Raw genomic sequence first — 19,687 nt, 5'->3', positions numbered from 1 at the left:
TCTTTCAAAGGGTTAAGCTCTGATACCACTTGTAGAACCTATGCACAATTACTCAAGAGGGGGGGTGAATTGAGTAATGCAACAACAATTTATCTTTTTGCGAAATTTAAGAACAATATATAAAATGTTATTGTACTAGTATTTTTCCAAGAGCTTAACTCAATTGCTAAGCATTTATAAGGAGCTTTTACTTTCCAATAGACACTGACTCAAATAAATTGATCAAGATTTTCACCAATCGGACTTAAGCCACTCCTTAAGTACTTACGAAGCTACTTTTCGATCACAATTTATTTGTTCAAAAGTAAAAGACAATAATATTGAAAAGATGAGTTTGGAAGGATGCAAACGCTATTTAGAGTGGTTCGGCACAATCCTTGTCCTACGTCCACTTTCTCTCTCAATCGCAATTGAGAAGTTCCACTATTGCCAAGCTTCAAGGTGCTCGCGCAAAACCTTTTACAATCCGAGTCCTTAGTTTCTAACACCTCACGGTATATGATCACCACTCGTATACTAACCTACTCCACTTAGAGATACCTTTCTCTAAGATTTGCCTTGAGTATTTAGTATACCTCTTTGGTATCCTCACCGACTATAGTGTTTATAACTCTTGACTCAACCTTGGAGATCACACTCCAATTTACAAGGTGTACAAGAAAACAATTCTCAGAGAATTGTTGAGATGAAATGAGTACTCTCTAGAAGAGTGTATGATTACAAGTTTAGCACTATTGAATCAATTGATATTGCTCTCTCAAATTGTGTGTTATATCACTTTAAAAATGTGTAGAATAAAAGAATATGAACAAGATAGTTTCCAAATACTCAAAATTGTGAAATAAGGCTTCAATCCATCCATTTATAGATTCCCCAAACCTTAGAAACGTTAGGGAATTAATGGGATGAAGCCTTTATGACAAAACTAGCCGTTTTTTATGTTTTTGAATTATTTGCATCGATGCATAACACTTTGCATCGATGCAAATGTGTCTTTGACGCTGAAATTTGAATTTTCAGCTTGGTTGCATCGATGCAAACATCTTTGCATCGATGCAAAAAGTCGTTGCATGCTTTGCATCGATGCAAGATGAGTGTGCATCGATGCAAACCTTAAAGAATGGCTTAAAATCACTTCAAAATGCTTAGGATTGATCTCAAACTTGTTGGAGTCAATTCCTATGCTTTTGTACCTTTGAAAACAAGTTTTTAAACCATTTGGCTAGCATCAAAATGCAAGATGTGCATCAAAATATTTTTGTGAGTGTGTGTTGAGAGATTTAGCAATTGGTTCTTAACAAGAAATTACCTAAGTCCTAAGACACTATACTTGTCTTCAAATGTTGTGGACTTGAGTTTCTTGTTGTTGTTGTGTTGCTTTCAACTCTTCATTCCTCAACGTTGAATGTTGGTTGATCTTTCAACATGCTTGTTCATTTAAGTTGTTTGATGGTTTGTCTTTCATGTTGTTTGTTGGTTTGTCATTCATCAAAACCTACGAATACAAACTTCGCATACAAGCAACATGATTTACAACAATAACGTAAGCAATGACGTCATAAGAAGGGTAAGGATGGGAATTGTCCATCAGACCCAACCATTATAAATAGATTGCTTAGGCAATTGTAGAAGGCATCAGACAATAGAAAGCAGGAGGCTAAGAGTACTCATATGCTAGGAGAGCAAGGAGGAAGCTGCCAAGGAGATTCTATAGTCTGAAGAAGAATTCCCTTAGGAAAAACCAATTCTAAACTCCCCTCTGGAGTTAGTATCTACAATCTCCCCTCTGGGGACAAAAACATCTTATGTAAAATAATCTAAATAAAGAAAGTTTTTCTCCAGAAAGGTATGCCTTTATCTTAATCTCTTAGTTATGAATTATTTAGAAAGTTTAGAATTAACGGAAGAATCTGATTATTATAGATTATCTGCCTTATTAGATAATGAAAAACAGGCTGTTCTAAAAACAGAATTAAATCTCAAATCAAATGAAAATTTTAATAAACAAAATCTTTTAAAAGAAGTTTTTAATAGAAAAAATATAATATACTATGGAAAAATTCAACTTGAAGCACCTATAAAGATAAAATCCGCCAATGGAGAACTTGAAATAGCTTTGATAAATGATGAAGAATTGAGTAAACAGATTGAGAAAATTAAGGATCAACAAAAAAGATCTAAAATTGGATGGATCCATATTAGTACTATACAAGTCTTAATCAAATCTACATACATGAAAGGAATTAATTCACCAATAAGCTTAGCAATCTGCGATAAAAGAATTACTGATGACCCAATAGATCAAATAATTGGAATTGTTCATGGAAACTTGGCAAACGTAAATGTTAAATTCAATGCCCATCTTGGATACGCTATACCTTTATCAACTGAAAATCTTGGAAGATCTATAAGCTTAGCTTATAAATTTCACAGAAAGAATCTAATGGAACAAGATGATGAACCATTTTCAATTACATATGCAATAAATTATGCTTTAACAAATAGCCATCATAGTATAATATTTAAAAACAGAGAAAGAATTTATGTTGATGAATTATTTCAGAAAATCGTAAAAACAGAAATACCAAAATATAAAGCTATTGAAAACCCAGTTCTATTATTAAAAGAACCATCAGGAAAATTAGTTTCATCGAATTTTTAAATAAGAGAATCTAAAATTAATAGTCCTTTAAGTTTATCCAAGTTAAAGATTAAAATTCTAAAATAAAAGAATTAACAAAAAATGTCGAAAAATTAAATGAAACCCTAAACACTAAGTTATGACAATAAATAAAGAAAAATATATGTAACCTATCAAGACAAGAAACAAGAGCTCTTTGAAAGAGAAAATCGGTTGAATTATTTACAGTTTTCTGAAATAAATCAAAGAGCATTTGAAGCTCTAAAAGTAATCTATGACAAATTGAAAGGAGAAGTTGAAGAGTTAGAAAAATTAATAGAATCTCTAGAAAATAGTGATGAATCAATGATAGAATTTGCAGAAATTCTAAGATAAATAATAAAGTATACAAAGATTGAAAAACCAGAAAACAAAATAAAAAGAAAAAGGGCGAAAAAATTAAAAAGTAAAATAAAGGAGTATAAAAGGGAGTTAAATAACCTTCAGTTCGAAATTAATAACCTTATAATAAAAAGGATAGAAATAAGAACAAATATAAACAAGTTGGAGTTAAACTTAAAAAATTTATAAATGCCTGTAAAATCATATTATGACTTAAAAGAATTAAAGCTGTTGAAAGAAAAAATGGAGAATGAAGTTGAAAAATTAAAAAGATATTTAGAAACAACAGAAAGTGTAGAAATAAAAGAAGTTTTTGAGGATTTGAAAAATTATATTAAAGAAAAAGACAAACAGATAAAAGATTTTATATACAATAATTCAGGCAAAAAAGAATATTATAAACTAAAACAAGATTGAAAAAAACTATAAAAATGAAATCAGAATTAGTAATAGTAGAAATGGTCAATACTTTTGATTATGAAATTGCAAATTATAAAGTACCACCAACCAAATCTATACAAATTATAAACTTATTCGAAGCAAAATATGAAGAATTAATAGAAATTTTGAAAAAGAAATTACATTGTAAAAATTGGTATCAGAGCCAAGTTAACGATTAAGGGTAACACTTTTTCTTTAAGCAACACTTTTAGTGATACACTTTTAAATCAATAAACAACCAAATAAAAACAAAAATCTGTAAATCTGTACCAAAACACATTTGTACACTAGATGGACCCATATATATGATGGTGCCTAGAAAGTTTGTATGTTTAGAATGTGGATAAAGACACTAAATGTCTTTTTTTCTTCAAGGTTTAGATATGTCATGATATTATTAGATATTTTTATTAAATTGATTAATAATTTATTTTTTAATAAATTAGAATAAAATTAGTTTATTATAGCAACAATAATAAATTCAATTGTCTGCATTATAATTATTAGATCTGATTTAATTTGATTGATTTTACAATTTGAATCGAATCATATTTAAATTTTTTGATAAAAAAATAAATATATTCCTAATTTTTATTTAAAAAAAAAGTCATGATCCAGTAGATTTTGTAAATTGGTCGGTTCGACTGAATATAATAACAATTGAGTTTATTATTATTATTATAAAAAATCTGGTTTTATTTTGATTTGTTAAGAAATTCAAAAATAACCAATTTATTAATACGTCCAATAATAATACTACACATAAATATCTTCATAAGTATGAAATTTATAGAGATTTTACCCTTTAATAATATCATTACAAAAAATAATTTATTATCATGCTTTAAAAGAATGTCAATAAAATGAAAAAAAATATAAGAATAAAAATCATGTTTTTAAATTATCGACACACTTTTAAAAGGGTCATATCTGCAACCGTATCAATTGTTTTATCACCATATTTTTATCGATTTATTAACATAATTTTTTGGCACATTTTTATCGATTACAACATTGAATTCAAATTAAACCATAATCTTCCTTTAAATTAAATGTACAAAAGAAAAAACTTCTATAAACTTTACATTCTTGCTACTTAACAAGAACAAAAGTTAGCTTCCTCCTCAAGAGTAGTTTGCTTCAAATTCTTTTCTAAATGAAAAATAAAGGAAAAATTTCGACTTCCAACACATACACTAATTAAATTAATCAATTTCTTGCAAGAAATATACTCTTTATTTAGTTCCATCAAAATTGTTTTTAGAAACTATATCATTTCCCATTCCACAATAAGAATTTAAACCAAACAAACACTCAAATGAAGAAGTCTCACTCAGAAAACAAAATTCGAAACAAACAAACCTTAATAGCAGAATAAAAATATTTGATAACAAAAAATTTAGTTAAAATCAATCAGAACTTATTTTATTTAGTATTCATTAATTACTACCGCAATTAATAAATACTAAATAAAACAAATTCTGACTGTTTTCTTGTCTTTCTAAGATTACCGTAACAAAAACCTTAAACCATTGAAACACCACATACAACAATCACTAAGTAAATACTGCAATCTATGAAAATCCCTCTAATGGCTTGATATGCAACCAAACCTCTCTCCAAGAGTTTCACTGCATCTCCCCAGCTTTGTAGATCCACAGGGTCTTCGTTTACGCCATTAGTTTCTTCTAGAAGCTTCGCTTTTTCGCTATACAAGCGACTCAGCACGATTGTGACATTGGTTATCAAGAGTATGTAAAGTGGTCTCATGGCTTCCACCCTAGCCGAGATCATGTAACAGAACACAACTATCATTGCTATCATCAAAGAGCTGAGGGCTCTTTTTGTCTCAGAAGCTATGATGCATGCGTTGAGCTCTCTTGAGGAGAAGAATGGTGCCGGCTTAGGCGGTCCAGTTCTCGTTGACCGCTTAGCTTCAAGGGCTGCTTTCATTTGAGCAGCCTTTGAAGCTAGCGGCAGTTTTATTTTGCGACTATTGTTTTCGTAGCCATCAATATTCTTTGACATATTATCTTCTTCGGAATCTTGTTGCTCTAATTGTTTCTGAATGTCATAATCTTTAAAATTTGAGTACCTAAATCCACCCTGATGTTTCAACCTTGACAAAGCTGCAGAGGAATCTTGTTCATTCTCAGAACCACCTAAAAAAATGACAACAATAATCTCAAAAAAATTATGGATATATCTAAATGTATATTATTAAATATAATTAAATATCATCCAAATGAATATCATATCAATGTATCAATATTAAATTCAATATAATTATAAATTTGCATAACCTAAAAATATAACATGTATGTATTCGTTGTAAATATTATGAAATTTCTTTGCATTTTAACTTATTATTTTCCCTTTTTCATTCAAATATTAAAAATCAAATTATATGAAATATAACTGAAGCATGCATAAGATTATGCATTTCTAATCTGGTGTCATCACCTACACTATCAGATTCCTCTCACACTAACTAGTCACTATTTTCTAAGGGTCATTACATAATTGTAATTTTTATTTTATTTTTTATTGCTGCATGCATAAGATCATGCATTTCCAATCGGCCATAGCCAAGAACTATGGAGATGAATTTCAAAAGCCATATGTTTTTACTCTTGCAATGACAATTTATTATTGTATCGGGTGATGATTATTCCAAGGGAATTTAGTTCTTTAATAATTTAATTAATTGGATTGCAAATAAATACAATCGTGATCATCATTTTATCCAAATATATTAACAAGAAGATTGATTAATTGATATCTAAATTTTGTAACCATAAATATAATTAGTTCCTTTCATTCATTTCGTTTTAACCTTAGCAGCTAAAAATTGAATCAAACTAATTGTTTTGCGAATAAAAACATTAAATGTGAATATTACCCATGAACTCTTCTTCATATTCAGAAGCAAATGCAGGGGACAAAGATTGAGGACGCAAATGACGAGGAAGATCATCAGCATTGTCCAAATGCTTATCGAAATTTCCTAATGATTGCGTTTGGTGATGGTAGGATTGTCTTGGGGAGGAGGTTCCAGAGGGAGGTTGCGGAGGAAGGGTATTGATCTTACCAGTGATCAATGCCATCCTGTCGCTACCTCTCTCTGCGATCCTCCTCCTCCTCTCTTCCTTTTCCCTTTCCTTTGCTGCCGCTGTTCCATTGTTGCTAGTAGCCATCTCTCTCCCTCTCCCTCTCTCTTTTTTTTCTTCTCTTTGTTTTGTTTTCTTTGTTTGTGTTCTGAAAAGGTCTTTCTCTTATTTCTGTTATGAGAATCTTTAGCATTGAAGTACGCATGTTTTCACCAATGCCATTTGATAAGACATTTTCTATTTTCCTCACATCAATGACTATCCACCTCTCAATTCTAATTAACATTTAATACATAGATAACTTATTAGTAGCTTGACCAAAATAATTCACATTATTATTATTTACAACATGTTTTAAATTGTGGAAACTCAGGTGCAGTCGACTTCACATGAAGTCGATAGCTAAGAGCCGTAAAATAAAAATTTAGTCAAATCAGTCAAATCATCTAACGGCTCTCACCTATCAATTTCACGTGAAATCGATTGCCCTGAGTTTTCACCGATAAATATATACAAGAATAAATTACCTTACATCTTTCTATTTAATTAGACTTAGTTCTATATCATTATCAATAAAAAATAGATCTTAAGATAATTTCTTTTATTTGCATATGTTTTTTGTTTAAACATAGGGAAAAATACCAAATAATAATAACAACTAACGGTAATGTTACATAATCAAATTTTTTTGATAATAAGTTAAACACATTAATTATTTATTTGGTATTTTAAAGATTCAATTGCTGACACAAATGTTCTTAAAAAATATTATCGATAAAATAATTTCTTAATAATTTAAAAATACAAAAAAATTAATAAATATTATATTTTTTGTAAATAACAAAAAAATTATATTTATAAAATTATTTATTTATTTAATTTGAATTTTTGTAACAACATTAAAATAAATATTTAAAAAGTATACAAAAAAGTTTAAAACAAAATTTGATATCTATATTTTTTTATTTTCTAAAAAAATATAGTCATTCACATAAAAAAAATAAAAAAAATTCACCTAATAGAAAATTATTAAATTTTAAGAATAAAAAATTTTATTTTTATAATAATAATTACAAAAATTTATATCAAAATTTTATCTTTAAAATTTATTTTATAATATATATTTAATTTTTGGTGTCTAATTTTTTTATTTTTTAAAAAATTTATTTATCGTTAACATTTTTTTAAAAAAAATTATTAGTAATATAAATTTTTTAATACCATTTTAATTGCTTACTCTAAGTTTAACTAATTCACTCCAATAGTTTATTAGCAGAACAATAAAAATCAACTGAAGATAAAAGAGATGTATAAAAAGAAGAAAAATAATAATTAAACATGATTATAAAAATAACTTATCCACTTAACATTATTTTTCACTAACGAATATTGAAAAGTGTAACGCGCGCCACGTAAGATTAATAAATTAAACATAAGAAAACAAAAAAGAAGAGCAAACCACATTTAACTCATCATCCAACAAATATGATGCGAATGATTCTTCTTAGTGAAATGAAATATTCATCCAAAAGGAAATTTTAGCATTTTTGGCAGTTCATATTTGCGGATACTCAATTCGGTCCGATCCATTTAGAGAGTGAAAAAAATAAGAGTAAAATTCATAATTTTTGTTATATAATAACTTATAATAAGTAAATAACTATTAAAATTAGTTAATTAATTTAGTAATTTAGAGCATTAATTTTTTATTTATTATGTTATTAATATGTATAAAATTTAAAATGATTGAATTTTATATTTATTTTGAAAAAATTTGATATTTCTGCAGGTAGGATAGGATAGAATAGGATTTAAAATTTTAGGGTGTGGATAGCATTAAGGTTGAGAGATTCTCAACCCACAGGTAGGGTAGAATAGAGTAAAGTTTTAATAAAATTTTCAACTCGCGGATAGGATTATGATAGGCAGGGACGGATCCAAGTATAGAGGTGTGGGGGCAAGCGTCCTCGGTACAATTTGAAATTTTTTTGAGTAGTATATAATAATAATATTTATTTGCCCCCATTAAATTATTAAATTTGACCCCACAATAATTTTTTATTCAACTTTTGGTATTTAATCGTCAATTTAAAAATTTTATATTAGATATTTGTTAGAATGATCAATTCTCAAATTTAAATGAAATTAGTGTTCTTTTTTAAAAATTAACTCAAAGAAATATTATTTATCTTCTTTTCAAATTAGCTTTAATTTTTGCGTAGCAACTGTATTAATTGAAAGAACTTTTTTAACTATGAATATCAATAAGAGTCGGCTTCTAATTGTGTTGGGAAGTGAATTTCTAAATAATTGTTTAGTAATATATATGGAAAGAGAGAAATTTTGATGGTAGTGTTAAGAGAAAAATTACTTAATTTTTTAAAAATATAAAACCTAAAACAATAGAATTTTAAATTATATATTATTATTTAAATTACTATTTTAGTGTTTTAATTTGTATATTAGATATTTTAAAGGCTAATCATATTTTATAATAATAAAATATAATCATAACAATAATTATATATATACATAAAAAATAATTATCTTTTAAAATATATATTAAAATATAAATACACAATAAAAATAAGTTAAACATATATTTATACACAGATATATAGTGATTAATATATAATTTAATATTTAATTTTTGTATACACATATTATTTTTATTATAAAAATTATTACTATGTTATATAAATTTTGCCAAAACCTACCTTATTCTAGTTATTGTCAGCTCTAATTCTATTAGGTAAATATATATCATTAGGGAAAAGAAAACTCTAAAATAGAAAATTGTTAAAATGAAAAAAATAAAGCATTATTCACCATAATTTATAACTTTTATTATGTGTGATTTTTATTATCTCAATTAAAAATAATTAGACTTTTTTTTTATTTTACCAACAGTCCAACATCCTCGCTGAGATTAGAGGCCAGAGGTTAGCAGCATTTATTACGAATCAAGTTCAACTTGGTTTAAAATATCTTAATTGAACCAATGGTGAGCAATAGGGTGTATTTATGCACAATAACATATGTAATACATTATCATTTATTTCTAATTTGGCCAAATTTTAAAATATGATAAAATATATTCTATACGTGGCACATTCTTTTCTCTGTATATAATATATACTTTTAAAATTCTATTCATTTATAGGAGGGTACAAATAAAAAGTATTGATTAATTACTAAATTGATGATCTCATTACTTTATCTGTATGATATCTCTATATATCGCAAGTAGTTAGATTTTATATGTGTAAGACGAAAAAAAATCAATTGATATATATTATAATTAAATAATATATATATATCCAAATTTAAAATACACACGTTGCTAAACTAAAAATAATAACAACAATAAGGCGCACCGAATGCCAATTTGATTAACGAATACACCACATTTATCGTATTATTTGTTTTTTGGACTACTTTAACAAAGACATTAAAAATATCTTTTTTTTTAAGATGTTTATATTATCATGTTATTATTGGATATTTTTATTAAACTGATTAATAATTTATTTTTTTATAAATCAAAACAAAATCAGTTTATTATAGCAACAATAATAAACTCAATTATTTGCATTATAATTATTAGACCCGGTTTGATTCGATCAAATTACACTATCTAAATCAAATATCTTTAAATTTTTTTGATAAAAAGTCAAATATATCTCTGACTTTTTATTTGCAGACATTTAAATTCCTAAAAATTTAAAAATACAATTAGATCCCAAAAAAAATTGGGTTTATTATCATTATTATAAAAAAAATGGTTTTATTTTAATTTGTTAAGAAATTTAAAAATAATCGATTCATTAATACGTCTAATAATAATACGACATGTAAGCGTCTTTATAAAAAGATGTTTTACGCATCTTTATGGAAGCATCTCCTTTTTTTTTTTTTACTAAAACTAAAGAGACTTGAATCCATAATTTTTTAAGTAAATATAGAAAAACTATGTCATTTGAGATATAATTCATTGCTATCGTATTATTTGCTTTACTTAATGCATTAGGAATCAATTGAATATTATATCATTAGAAAAATATTTAATTAGAAAAGGGAAAAAATATAACAAAATCTTATAAATATTTCTGTATAAAAATAAAATAATAACTACGTTTTTTGACACAAAAAAGTAGTCATAAAATTTGTCATTTATATAAAATATTAAATATATATTAAAAATAAATTGAACAATACATATATTTATTTATACATAAATATACAATGATTGATTTAGTAGCTGTTTTTTTTTTTTTGTGTAATTTTATAAAATAATTGCCATAGAATCAACACACTTAACTTTTCCCCTAGACCTTAAATTTTAACGTGTCTAATAAATAACCTTTATTTTACTAAATATATTACTAAATAACTTGCATTAATAAATTCGTGATACGGTTGTATGTTATTGTTAGCTCTGAATTAAGTCAATTAACCGTTAATACTTACGCGGAAGTTTATGTTTTTCCAATTCAATGTTCCCCCGGAGTTTCAAAGCATAATTGTTAGTGCACTTAAATTGGCATCTAAATAGAGACATTCTTTAATTTCATATTTTCATGAAATAAATTTTTGTGCCCCACGAAATAATATCATCATCTATTTATTTAAAAGAATTTCATAAAATAGGAAAGAGAAAAGAAGAGATAAGAAAAAGAAAAATATTGATTTCCACATCATAGAAAATTGCATTTTACCAAAAAAAAGAAAAGAAAAAAAAGAAAGATAAAAATAAAATCTCGGTAATGTTGGGAAATAATATCAACACCTTTGACTGTTTTTCTAAGCATAAAGATTTGTTTTCTGAAAAGCAGAAACAATCTCCCAAGTATTCTCCAAATTTGTCAAAAAATGATACTAAAATATTAAAGATCTTGCTAAGCAAGAATACCCATCTTTTTATAGAATCAAATATATTTTTTTTTAAAGAGATTCGGTAAAAAGTTTGAATTCTCAACCATGCTTTTCACCAAATTCCTAATTCGTCAAATTAAATTAAATTGCTATAATAATTATGCACCATAGAAACGTCAATTTTATTTCTTTTATAAACCACTACACTCTCCAAAACCTTCACTAAAATCATAACCAAATCATGCCCAAGAAGATTAAAAAATCTCTTAAACATTACATATCCAAGATCAAGAACACTTCTCACCCACAAATTCATTTAGTACCCTCCAAGAAATGGGTTCTCTCAAGTTGCAAGCATCCAAGGACACCTTCTTTTGCCTTGGAAAACAAGAAAAAAGACACCAACAAAGATGATGAAGCGACCCTAGCCGATGTGGATCGCTTCCTCTTCGAGAATTTCAAGTCGCTTTATCTAAAAGACGACGATGAAGAAGCTACCACTGCCACTATCACTGCCACCACAACCGCCACAAAAAATAAGGAGTGTAATAAATCTAAAAAGGTAGCAGAAGAAAAAAACTATGATGATGAACAGAAAGGTATAAAAGTAGGATCTTCTCCTATTTTTTATGATGACATAATTGATCTACGTGGATCTAATAGATTCTTTATGCCACGTGCACTCTCAGAGTCATATTCGTTTAGGAATACGACTCTGAGAGGCGATGACGATGAAATTATATCAAATTCAACTTCAGTATCAACACATAATAATTCGTCACCATCTTCACAATTATATCATAGTGCGAAAACTTATGTCCAAGGTCATAATCATCACGATCGTGATTATAGTGATCGTGATCATAGGCTTGTGGATAACTGTGTGGCCGTGTTGGCATCTTCGGAGAGCCCTTATGAGGATTTCAAGAATTCCATGCAAGGAATGGTGGATGCAAGGGTAAGGAACAACCAAAGGGTGGATTGGGATTTCATGGAAGAGCTCTTATTTTGTCATATAAATTTGAATGACAAGAAGTTACACAAGTTCATACTAAGTGCTTTTGTGGAGCTGGTCACTGCCTTGCGCCAGCAGCCGGAGAATAATCCTCCGGCAACGGCTGGGAAGCCACGGAGCGTTCGAACGGTGAGAAGTGGAAATTTGGATGGGAGGTAGGGAAGAAGACCAAAGAGGTCATGGTGGAATTTGGGTCTGACTAAGGTAAATTTTTCATGGTAAAAAAAAATGACAAAACAGCAAAAGGTACAAGATTACATAAGAAGATTGAATTCAAAGAAAAAAGTGTTGGGTATTTTTCATTTCTTTGGTTTTTATGTAATTTATCGTAATCATATGCAAATAAGATGGTTTAAATTTTTATGGCAATCACTTAATTAAAGAGATTCAGCTAGCATTGCAAATTTGTATGGTGTCTAAAAAATGGTATTAAATTACTAAAAAAGGTTAAAAATTAATATTTAATTTATAAAAAATAAAAATAAATTATTTTTAAAAAATTAAAATTTATTACAAAAAATAAATTAATCAAAATTTAAATACTAGCTATAGGCATCATAGAATTGGCCAATTCATATTTCGGTGTATTGCCATTTATATGACAGTGGGAATTTGTATTTGTCATTTCAATTAGTAAACGCGAATGGATATATTTCAATATCAACAATGATAATTCATCATTCAGAATTTTTTTAGGGAGACTAGCATCTATATCTCCTTTGTCTCTCTTTTGAGATCACCAGATAAATTAACTATTAACCAAGTTTTAGTGGTTTGACTGAAATATTTCTTCAATTTAGCTAATATTGTGTTGATCTCAGAGACAAACCACAAAATACCTAAATAATAATAAAAATTTAACAAAGATACTATGTCAAGGGAAATAGGGCCCAAGAAGTTTCGCCAACGCTGTAAAACAACTACTCAAAATTACATTAAGAATTCAGCTATAGTAATAATAAATAAATTGACAGCAGCTACAAAATTGGGACTTTTAAACCGTTCTATATTTAAGATTTTCCATCTCTATAATCAATTCCAACCCTAGGGTATTTTCCCATGATCCCAAAGGGTGAAAGAAAAAAAAATTGGATCCCTGTGCTCTAGAAAACTGTTAATAAGGTCTAAATTTTCTGGCAGCTCTTAATTGCTGCAGTCTCTTTTTGTCGTCTTCAAATTTGCTCTGCAGCATCATGATCTCTGCAAGAAAAGCAAAAATGATTTATCTCAATAAAAATAAGGTGCAAATTCAACAAATCCTGTACAAAGTTATGACTTAGAAATTCAAAATAAAAGTAAGGAAGCTTCTGCATACACCAATTGATTAGACTATTTGTTTTTTAAATTGAAATGATAAATTCAATGCAGCTCATACCATTCCTCTGGGCTTCTTTCTTTTGAAACCGGTAGAAATCTCCCTTCACTTCTTTATTCTTCTTTTTTGCCATTTTGTTCTCCACTGCAGCTTGTGCAACAGATCCCACAGCTACCCCGCTTTCGGCGTCGGTAGTTTTCTTCCTACCCTTATGATGTACAACAACAGTCCAACCCCCTTCTGCTGCACGTTCTTCTCTCTCTATCCTTTCCTGTATTGTGCATAACATTGGAAACCAAAGATATGGAGTAAATTAATGTTAAGATCTTACATTTGGCAATGGATTGTTAAATATCAAAATATCATTGGAAGAGAATAACTTCATATGATTTAACAATATATAAAATGGCTTAGGATTCAGCCAGATTATGGAGAACAGATATACATTTCAAATGTGTAGTTTTGAACAGAAGGGATTAACAATAGGAAAATGTTAAAGTCTACCACTGCTCCAATTGTTATTTTTCAAAGCCTTGAAACTACTATAGGGAAATAAATGCAAGAGGGTTATTAAACATTTTACCTGCTCCAGTTTTTCCTCATGAGCAGTTATGAATTCGTCAATTTGCTCCTGCAATATATTCAGCCCTGGTCTACTTTGATGGTATTCCGTGATCCACTCTGCAGTTTTAAGTAACCACGTCAGAAATAATAGGCACAGCAGACATCAATGCAGAAAAATAAAAATGATGAATTTGAATCCAACTTGCTTCAGGACCAGTAAAGTTGGGTAGATAAATATTAATCATGTTACGACTACAAATGCTTACGATATAAGTCCATTATCCATGCATGAATCATGCAAATATAAGATCAATGGGCACAATTTTTCTAAAGAAATGCAAACTAATCCCAATCCATTTGAAAATTCATACTTCTCATTCCTTTTGAGAAGTCCTCATCCCCGGAAGAAATAACATAAATTTGATCCTGATCAGGGTCCCCTCCTTTTTTTGGAGAATTTTCCACCTCATTTACAAAACTAGCTTCCTTTTTCCTCTTCTTTTTAGATTTCTTTTTACCTACAAGAGAAAGACGAATTCCATGAGTAACGAAAAATAAATGGAAGTTCAGAAGGGACATTTTATTTCCAATAAATAAAACCAAATTGTTAATTACGGGATTTGATGGCTGCTCCAGTATCAGCATCTCCATGCTCCTCAGTATCTTTGATTTCTTGAGCTTCAGAAGGATGGTCATGAACAATCCCATCTAATAGAAGTGGAAACAAATTTGATTTCAACATATGGCACTTTGATGAACCATTAAAATGAAATTCAATGCTTATTGACACTAGCTCACCACTATTCTCCTCTAAATCAACTTCACCCTTGCGACGGTTTTTATCTTTATTCTTCCTCTTTCTATTGATAGAAGATTTCTCCTTTTTCTCCTTTCCAACTTGCATTCCATTATCCACTGAAACAGTACAGTAAGCCAGTTGTTTCATTAATAAATAAATGCTACATCATAACATTTCAAAAAGGGGAAGAAAAAACATCTATCAAAATATTATACCTTCAGCATTCAATGTACTATCTGTCTCAACGTCAACAATTTTTTCCAGCTTCCTTTTCCTCTTCTTTTCCATGGCGCACTTTTCAGTTTTGCTTTTTAATTTCATCGTGACAAATTTGAAACTGAAAACAACAACAAAAGGCCAGGATTTATTTACTTCCTTGCAATGGCCATAAAACAACCCAAAACATAATGAAAACATTAAATCAATTGACAATACCACTTCAGGAAAGGATAATTGCAGACCTCTAATCACAAAAATAACAAACCGGAATAGCTATTAATGTTAATTAAGAATTGGCTCGTGAAAAGAAGCTATAACTCATTTTTGCAGCATTAGAGGTACTTATGCAAGAGGGGACAAAACATCCTTGGAAATGATCAAAATCATCGCAATTTTATTTAACACGGAACTTTGCATCTCATTTGTGGCCTTGAGCAAACACTTGCACAATCTTAGAACAAGCATTGTAAATCCTTAATAATTCTGTCAACTGAGTACATCAATAGAAACAGAATATCATAGTAAAGCATTGCATGATGGACTCAACTTACTGATATTGTTTATTGTCTTCGATAAACAATAACAACTGACAAACTAATCTTACAATAGTCAACCACAAGCCTTTATCACTAGACTAGAGCTTACCATAAGCCCCCCCCCCCCCTTTTTTTTTTCAAAACTGACAGCCAACAAACAAAAATACCATATGTCATCACTCAAGTTTAAGAAGTATTTATTTGTTGACAAAAAGGTTCAGGGAAGACCTCAGGTAACAATTAACTTCTAATTTCATACTGAACACTGCAGTTCTTTCAGTTGTTCTATCAGACATTTATAAGAAGTTCAATCAAAACTGTAAAATTTTACTGCAGCATCACTACCATAAGAATCCATGGTTGGTTAGCCTTATATGAACATCTGATGCTTAAATAAATAAGTAATCAAATGTATTGAGCATCACAAAAGTAAGATATATTCCTTCTTGTGCAACTTTGCACCTGCATGTGTGGATTAATAAACACTGTCAGCTCCAACCCAACTGCGAGCAGTGTTTTTTGATATTCCCCTCTCTTTCATTATTTCTCTAAGCTCACTAACACTATCCCATTTCCCAGCATCAGCCAAAGTATTGGATAGTGCAACATATGCCCCTGGCCTTCCATCAGAATTTAGCTTAAAAAGCTCATCTGCAGCTAATTTTGCCATCTCTACGTTACCATGGAGTCTGCATGAACTAAGTAGAGCAGCCCACACATCGGAATTGGGCTTCTCAGGCATCCTCATGACAAATTCCCATGCCTGATTCAGCCTCCCTGCACGTCCTAACATATCAACCATGCAAGCATAGTGCTCCATCCCTGGTTTTACCATGTACTCATTGCTCATTCTCTCAAAGATCTCCCAACCCTTTTCTACAAGCCCAGCATGTGCACAAGCTGAGAGAGCACTGAGGAATGTTACAAAATTGGGTACAATAAAGTCATCCTTCTGCATCGTTTCGAACAGCTCAAGTGCTTCATCAGGAAACCCATTCTTACCATATCCATCAATCATGGATGTCCATGTAAATACATTCCTCTCAAGCATGTGGTCAAAAACTCTTCGGGCATCTACAATTCTTCCACATTTGCAATACATGTCTATAAGAGCACTTCCTAATTTAATGTTCATAAAAAATGGAGTCTTCATCAGCTGACTTTGTACTTGTTGACCAATTTCAAATGATGCAAGCATTGAGCAAGCACCAATTATGCTAGCAAATGTAGACATATTTGGCCTGAAGTTCATTCTCTGCATGTCAATGTAAACCTCAAGAGATTTCATGGCAAATTCAGCTGTTCGACTGTAGCCTTCAATCATTGCATTAAACACCACTACATCCTTGTTCAATGTCCTGTGAAATATACATTCTGCATCCCTGGTGGAGCCTTGATCCATGTAACCAGAGATGAGGGACGTAGAACATATCACATTCTTCTCAGACATCACATCGAACACAATCCTAGCAAAAGCAACTCTCCCATTCTTAACATAAGAATCAATTAATGATGTATAAAGAACTTCATCTTTCTCAGCATCAGATTTGATTATATGGGCATGTACCATTCTGCCTAGATCACTAATCATAGCAACACCACAGCCCAAAGTAGATGCCTTTAACACCATTGAAAAAGTAAACCCATCAAGCCTTTCACCAGACACTAAAAGCCTATGCACCAAGCCAAGTGACTCTTCTACTTGCCCTTGCTTGAGATAGCCACTGATCATATAGTTATATGCAGTTAAAGTTTTGTCATGTAAACCATCAAACATCTGGCGTGCATACCTTAAACAATTGCATTTAAGATACAATATCAGTAACTTTATGGAGATGTTAGTGTTTGGAACAAAGCCAGATTTCAGAATCTGGGAATGGATCTTTTGGCCATGGTAAGGGTTATCAGAATTGATATAATTCTGCAGCGCATTGGATAGAAAGGTAGGTTGAGAAAAAAAGTAATTGTATTGCGAAAAGAGACGATAAGCTGGGGTCAAGGAACAAGTAGTGTGACATAATGGTATCAAAGGCCTAAATATTGGATTATTCATCATTCCCAATGGAAATGCCAGTGCCACGTTATGAAACCCAGGGCTGCAGGACAAACCTGCAGAGAGACGGTCCAATATGACTTCGGTAAATGTTACCTAAATCAAGCTCTCTTACTGAGCAGAAGGTATATCTGATTTATCAGACAAAATAAAACAACAAAACACAATCAAACCTTTTAAGACAAATTCAAATGGCATAACCAACACTGCACTCATCTGTTAAGAGTTGAACACAATTTTTCTTTCAACTAAACCAAGTATAGATTTCTGATATGTGTTTGGATTGGTTTTAAACTAAAAAAGTCAATCACTATTTTTTTTTTTTTTTTCTGCAGTTCAGTCAAAATTATGAAAAGTTCATGTGAGAAGTAAGATTTCACCTAAAAATATAGAAATATATCAAGCTCAACATTAAACTAGTCTAAATAGTCGACATTACATCTCAACATACAATAAAAATAAATTACAGTATTTAGCAACAACAAAAACTAGAACACAAAGAGAACAATTTAACAATCAAACTGAAACCCAAATAAAACTTCCAGAACAACACAACAGTTCCAAAACAAAAGAAGAGAGAGAAAAAGCATACTAACTGAGCATACTAATAGTAAATGAGAAAGAGAAGCAGATTCGAACCAACAAACGACAGAAAGAAAAAAAAAGGAATAACAACCTGTGAACGTCGGTGGCCGGAGGGAGTAAATCGCAGTTCCCGAACCCGCGGGTTTGAGCTGCTAAGGGTTTGTGTGTGCACGAACCCAATCTAAGTCTGAGGATAACTAACTGCATTTTTTAAAGACTTCTATTAATGTAACTAATATATCTATATCAACATCTAATATAAAATAAAAGAAATAAAAGAAATGTAAACGAATGTAAAGCACGCAGCTATAAAAATATATACAAACCAAAGCATCACTTGCTTACAAGCTAAATAAAGAACGAAGAGGACGTCGCCGGCGGAGAACAAGACCACGTCACCGCCGTCCGCCGCAGAGCTGAGAGAGAGAGAGAGAGAGAGAGAGAGAGAGCGCCTTCGCAGCTGTGAGGGAGAGAGAGCCAGGGAAACCGGTGGGAGGGAGAGAGCCGAGTCGTCGCCGCCGGTGCTCTCTTTGCTCTGGGCTGAGCTACGAGAGAGAGAGAGAGCTATGAGAGAGGAAGGGATGATATCTGATTCCGGTGCGTTCGAGACGTGAGGGAGAGAGAGCTAGGGACGCCAGTGGCCGGTGCTGCCTGTGCTGCGAATGAATGTCGCCGGCGCCGCTGGAGTGAGGGTGAGTCTGAGTCAGAACTTCTGAGGGCAGAGGCCGTCTGTTTGAAGTTTGAGCCCTAATCCTCTTAATTTCATATTTATATTAGCATATATATATATATTTTTTACTTTTATAAAACCTACAACTAAAATTAAAAATTGTATACTAAATTACTATAATAGTCTAAAATATTATTGCTAATTTTAATGGGTGGATATTATTATTCTTCATTTATAATTTTTTTGTTGTATATCATTTTCAAATTATTTTTATAATAAAAAGTTTTTTCTTCAATTTTTTCTATATGAAAGTAAAATATACTTCCGAGCTAGTTTAAAAAATTTTATATTAAGCAATTTTTTATTCTTACTATTTTTAATTATATATTTGAAAATTATTCTTATTGTATAAATTGATGTTTTGATTGATTTTAATCAAATTTTTAATATATATGTTAGATAACAAAATTTTTTTAAAGCTTC

At 30.1% G+C, this 19,687-nt stretch overlaps 3 protein-coding genes across 5 annotated transcripts; 1 reads left to right on the top strand and 2 right to left on the bottom strand.

Moving 5' to 3' along the window:
- Positions 1–4,987: 4,987 nt before the first annotated feature.
- Positions 4,988–9,628, bottom strand: LOC130948159 (uncharacterized). Its single transcript, XM_057876877.1, has 3 exons — positions 9,621–9,628; positions 6,366–6,619; positions 4,988–5,625 (listed from the first exon to the last, which is right to left on the bottom strand). Exons 1-3 carry the CDS (start codon positions 9,626–9,628, stop codon positions 4,988–4,990), a joined length of 900 nt encoding a protein of 299 aa, XP_057732860.1.
- A 2,061-nt stretch (positions 9,629–11,689) lies between these two features.
- On the top strand, positions 11,690–12,749 carry LOC130947359 (transcription repressor OFP14-like). Its single transcript, XM_057876038.1, has one exon. It carries the CDS (start codon positions 11,690–11,692, stop codon positions 12,620–12,622), a length of 933 nt encoding a protein of 310 aa, XP_057732021.1. The 3' UTR covers positions 12,623–12,749.
- A 588-nt stretch (positions 12,750–13,337) lies between these two features.
- LOC130947399 (uncharacterized) lies at positions 13,338–19,267 on the bottom strand. 3 transcript variants are annotated; one of them, XM_057876095.1, is made up of 10 exons: positions 18,880–19,267; positions 18,626–18,735; positions 17,687–18,005; positions 15,357–15,478; positions 15,141–15,257; positions 14,958–15,050; positions 14,714–14,860; positions 14,362–14,459; positions 13,839–14,049; positions 13,338–13,663 (listed from the first exon to the last, which is right to left on the bottom strand). In XM_057876095.1, the coding sequence occupies exons 3-10, from the start codon at positions 17,950–17,952 to the stop codon at positions 13,578–13,580; spliced, it is 1,140 nt and encodes a 379-aa protein (XP_057732078.1). In that variant the 5' UTR covers positions 17,953–18,005; positions 18,626–18,735; positions 18,880–19,267; the 3' UTR covers positions 13,338–13,577. The 3 variants fall into 3 exon arrangements, 2 of the variants coding, with proteins under 2 accessions (XP_057732078.1, XP_057732079.1); XM_057876096.1 differs by lacking the exon at positions 17,687–18,005; XR_009072641.1 differs by lacking the exons at positions 13,338–13,663; positions 13,839–14,049; positions 14,362–14,459; ... (3 more) ...; positions 18,626–18,735; positions 18,880–19,267 and adding an exon at positions 16,359–17,680 and having other exon boundaries at positions 15,151–15,257.
- Between the last annotated feature and the right edge of the window lie 420 nt (positions 19,268–19,687).

The sequence above is a fragment of the Arachis stenosperma genome, chromosome 9 (genome assembly GCF_014773155.1).
Source record: "Arachis stenosperma cultivar V10309 chromosome 9, arast.V10309.gnm1.PFL2, whole genome shotgun sequence".
Lineage (NCBI taxonomy): Eukaryota > Viridiplantae > Streptophyta > Magnoliopsida > Fabales > Fabaceae > Arachis > Arachis stenosperma.
This window is presented reverse-complemented; position numbering and strand designations above follow the sequence as displayed.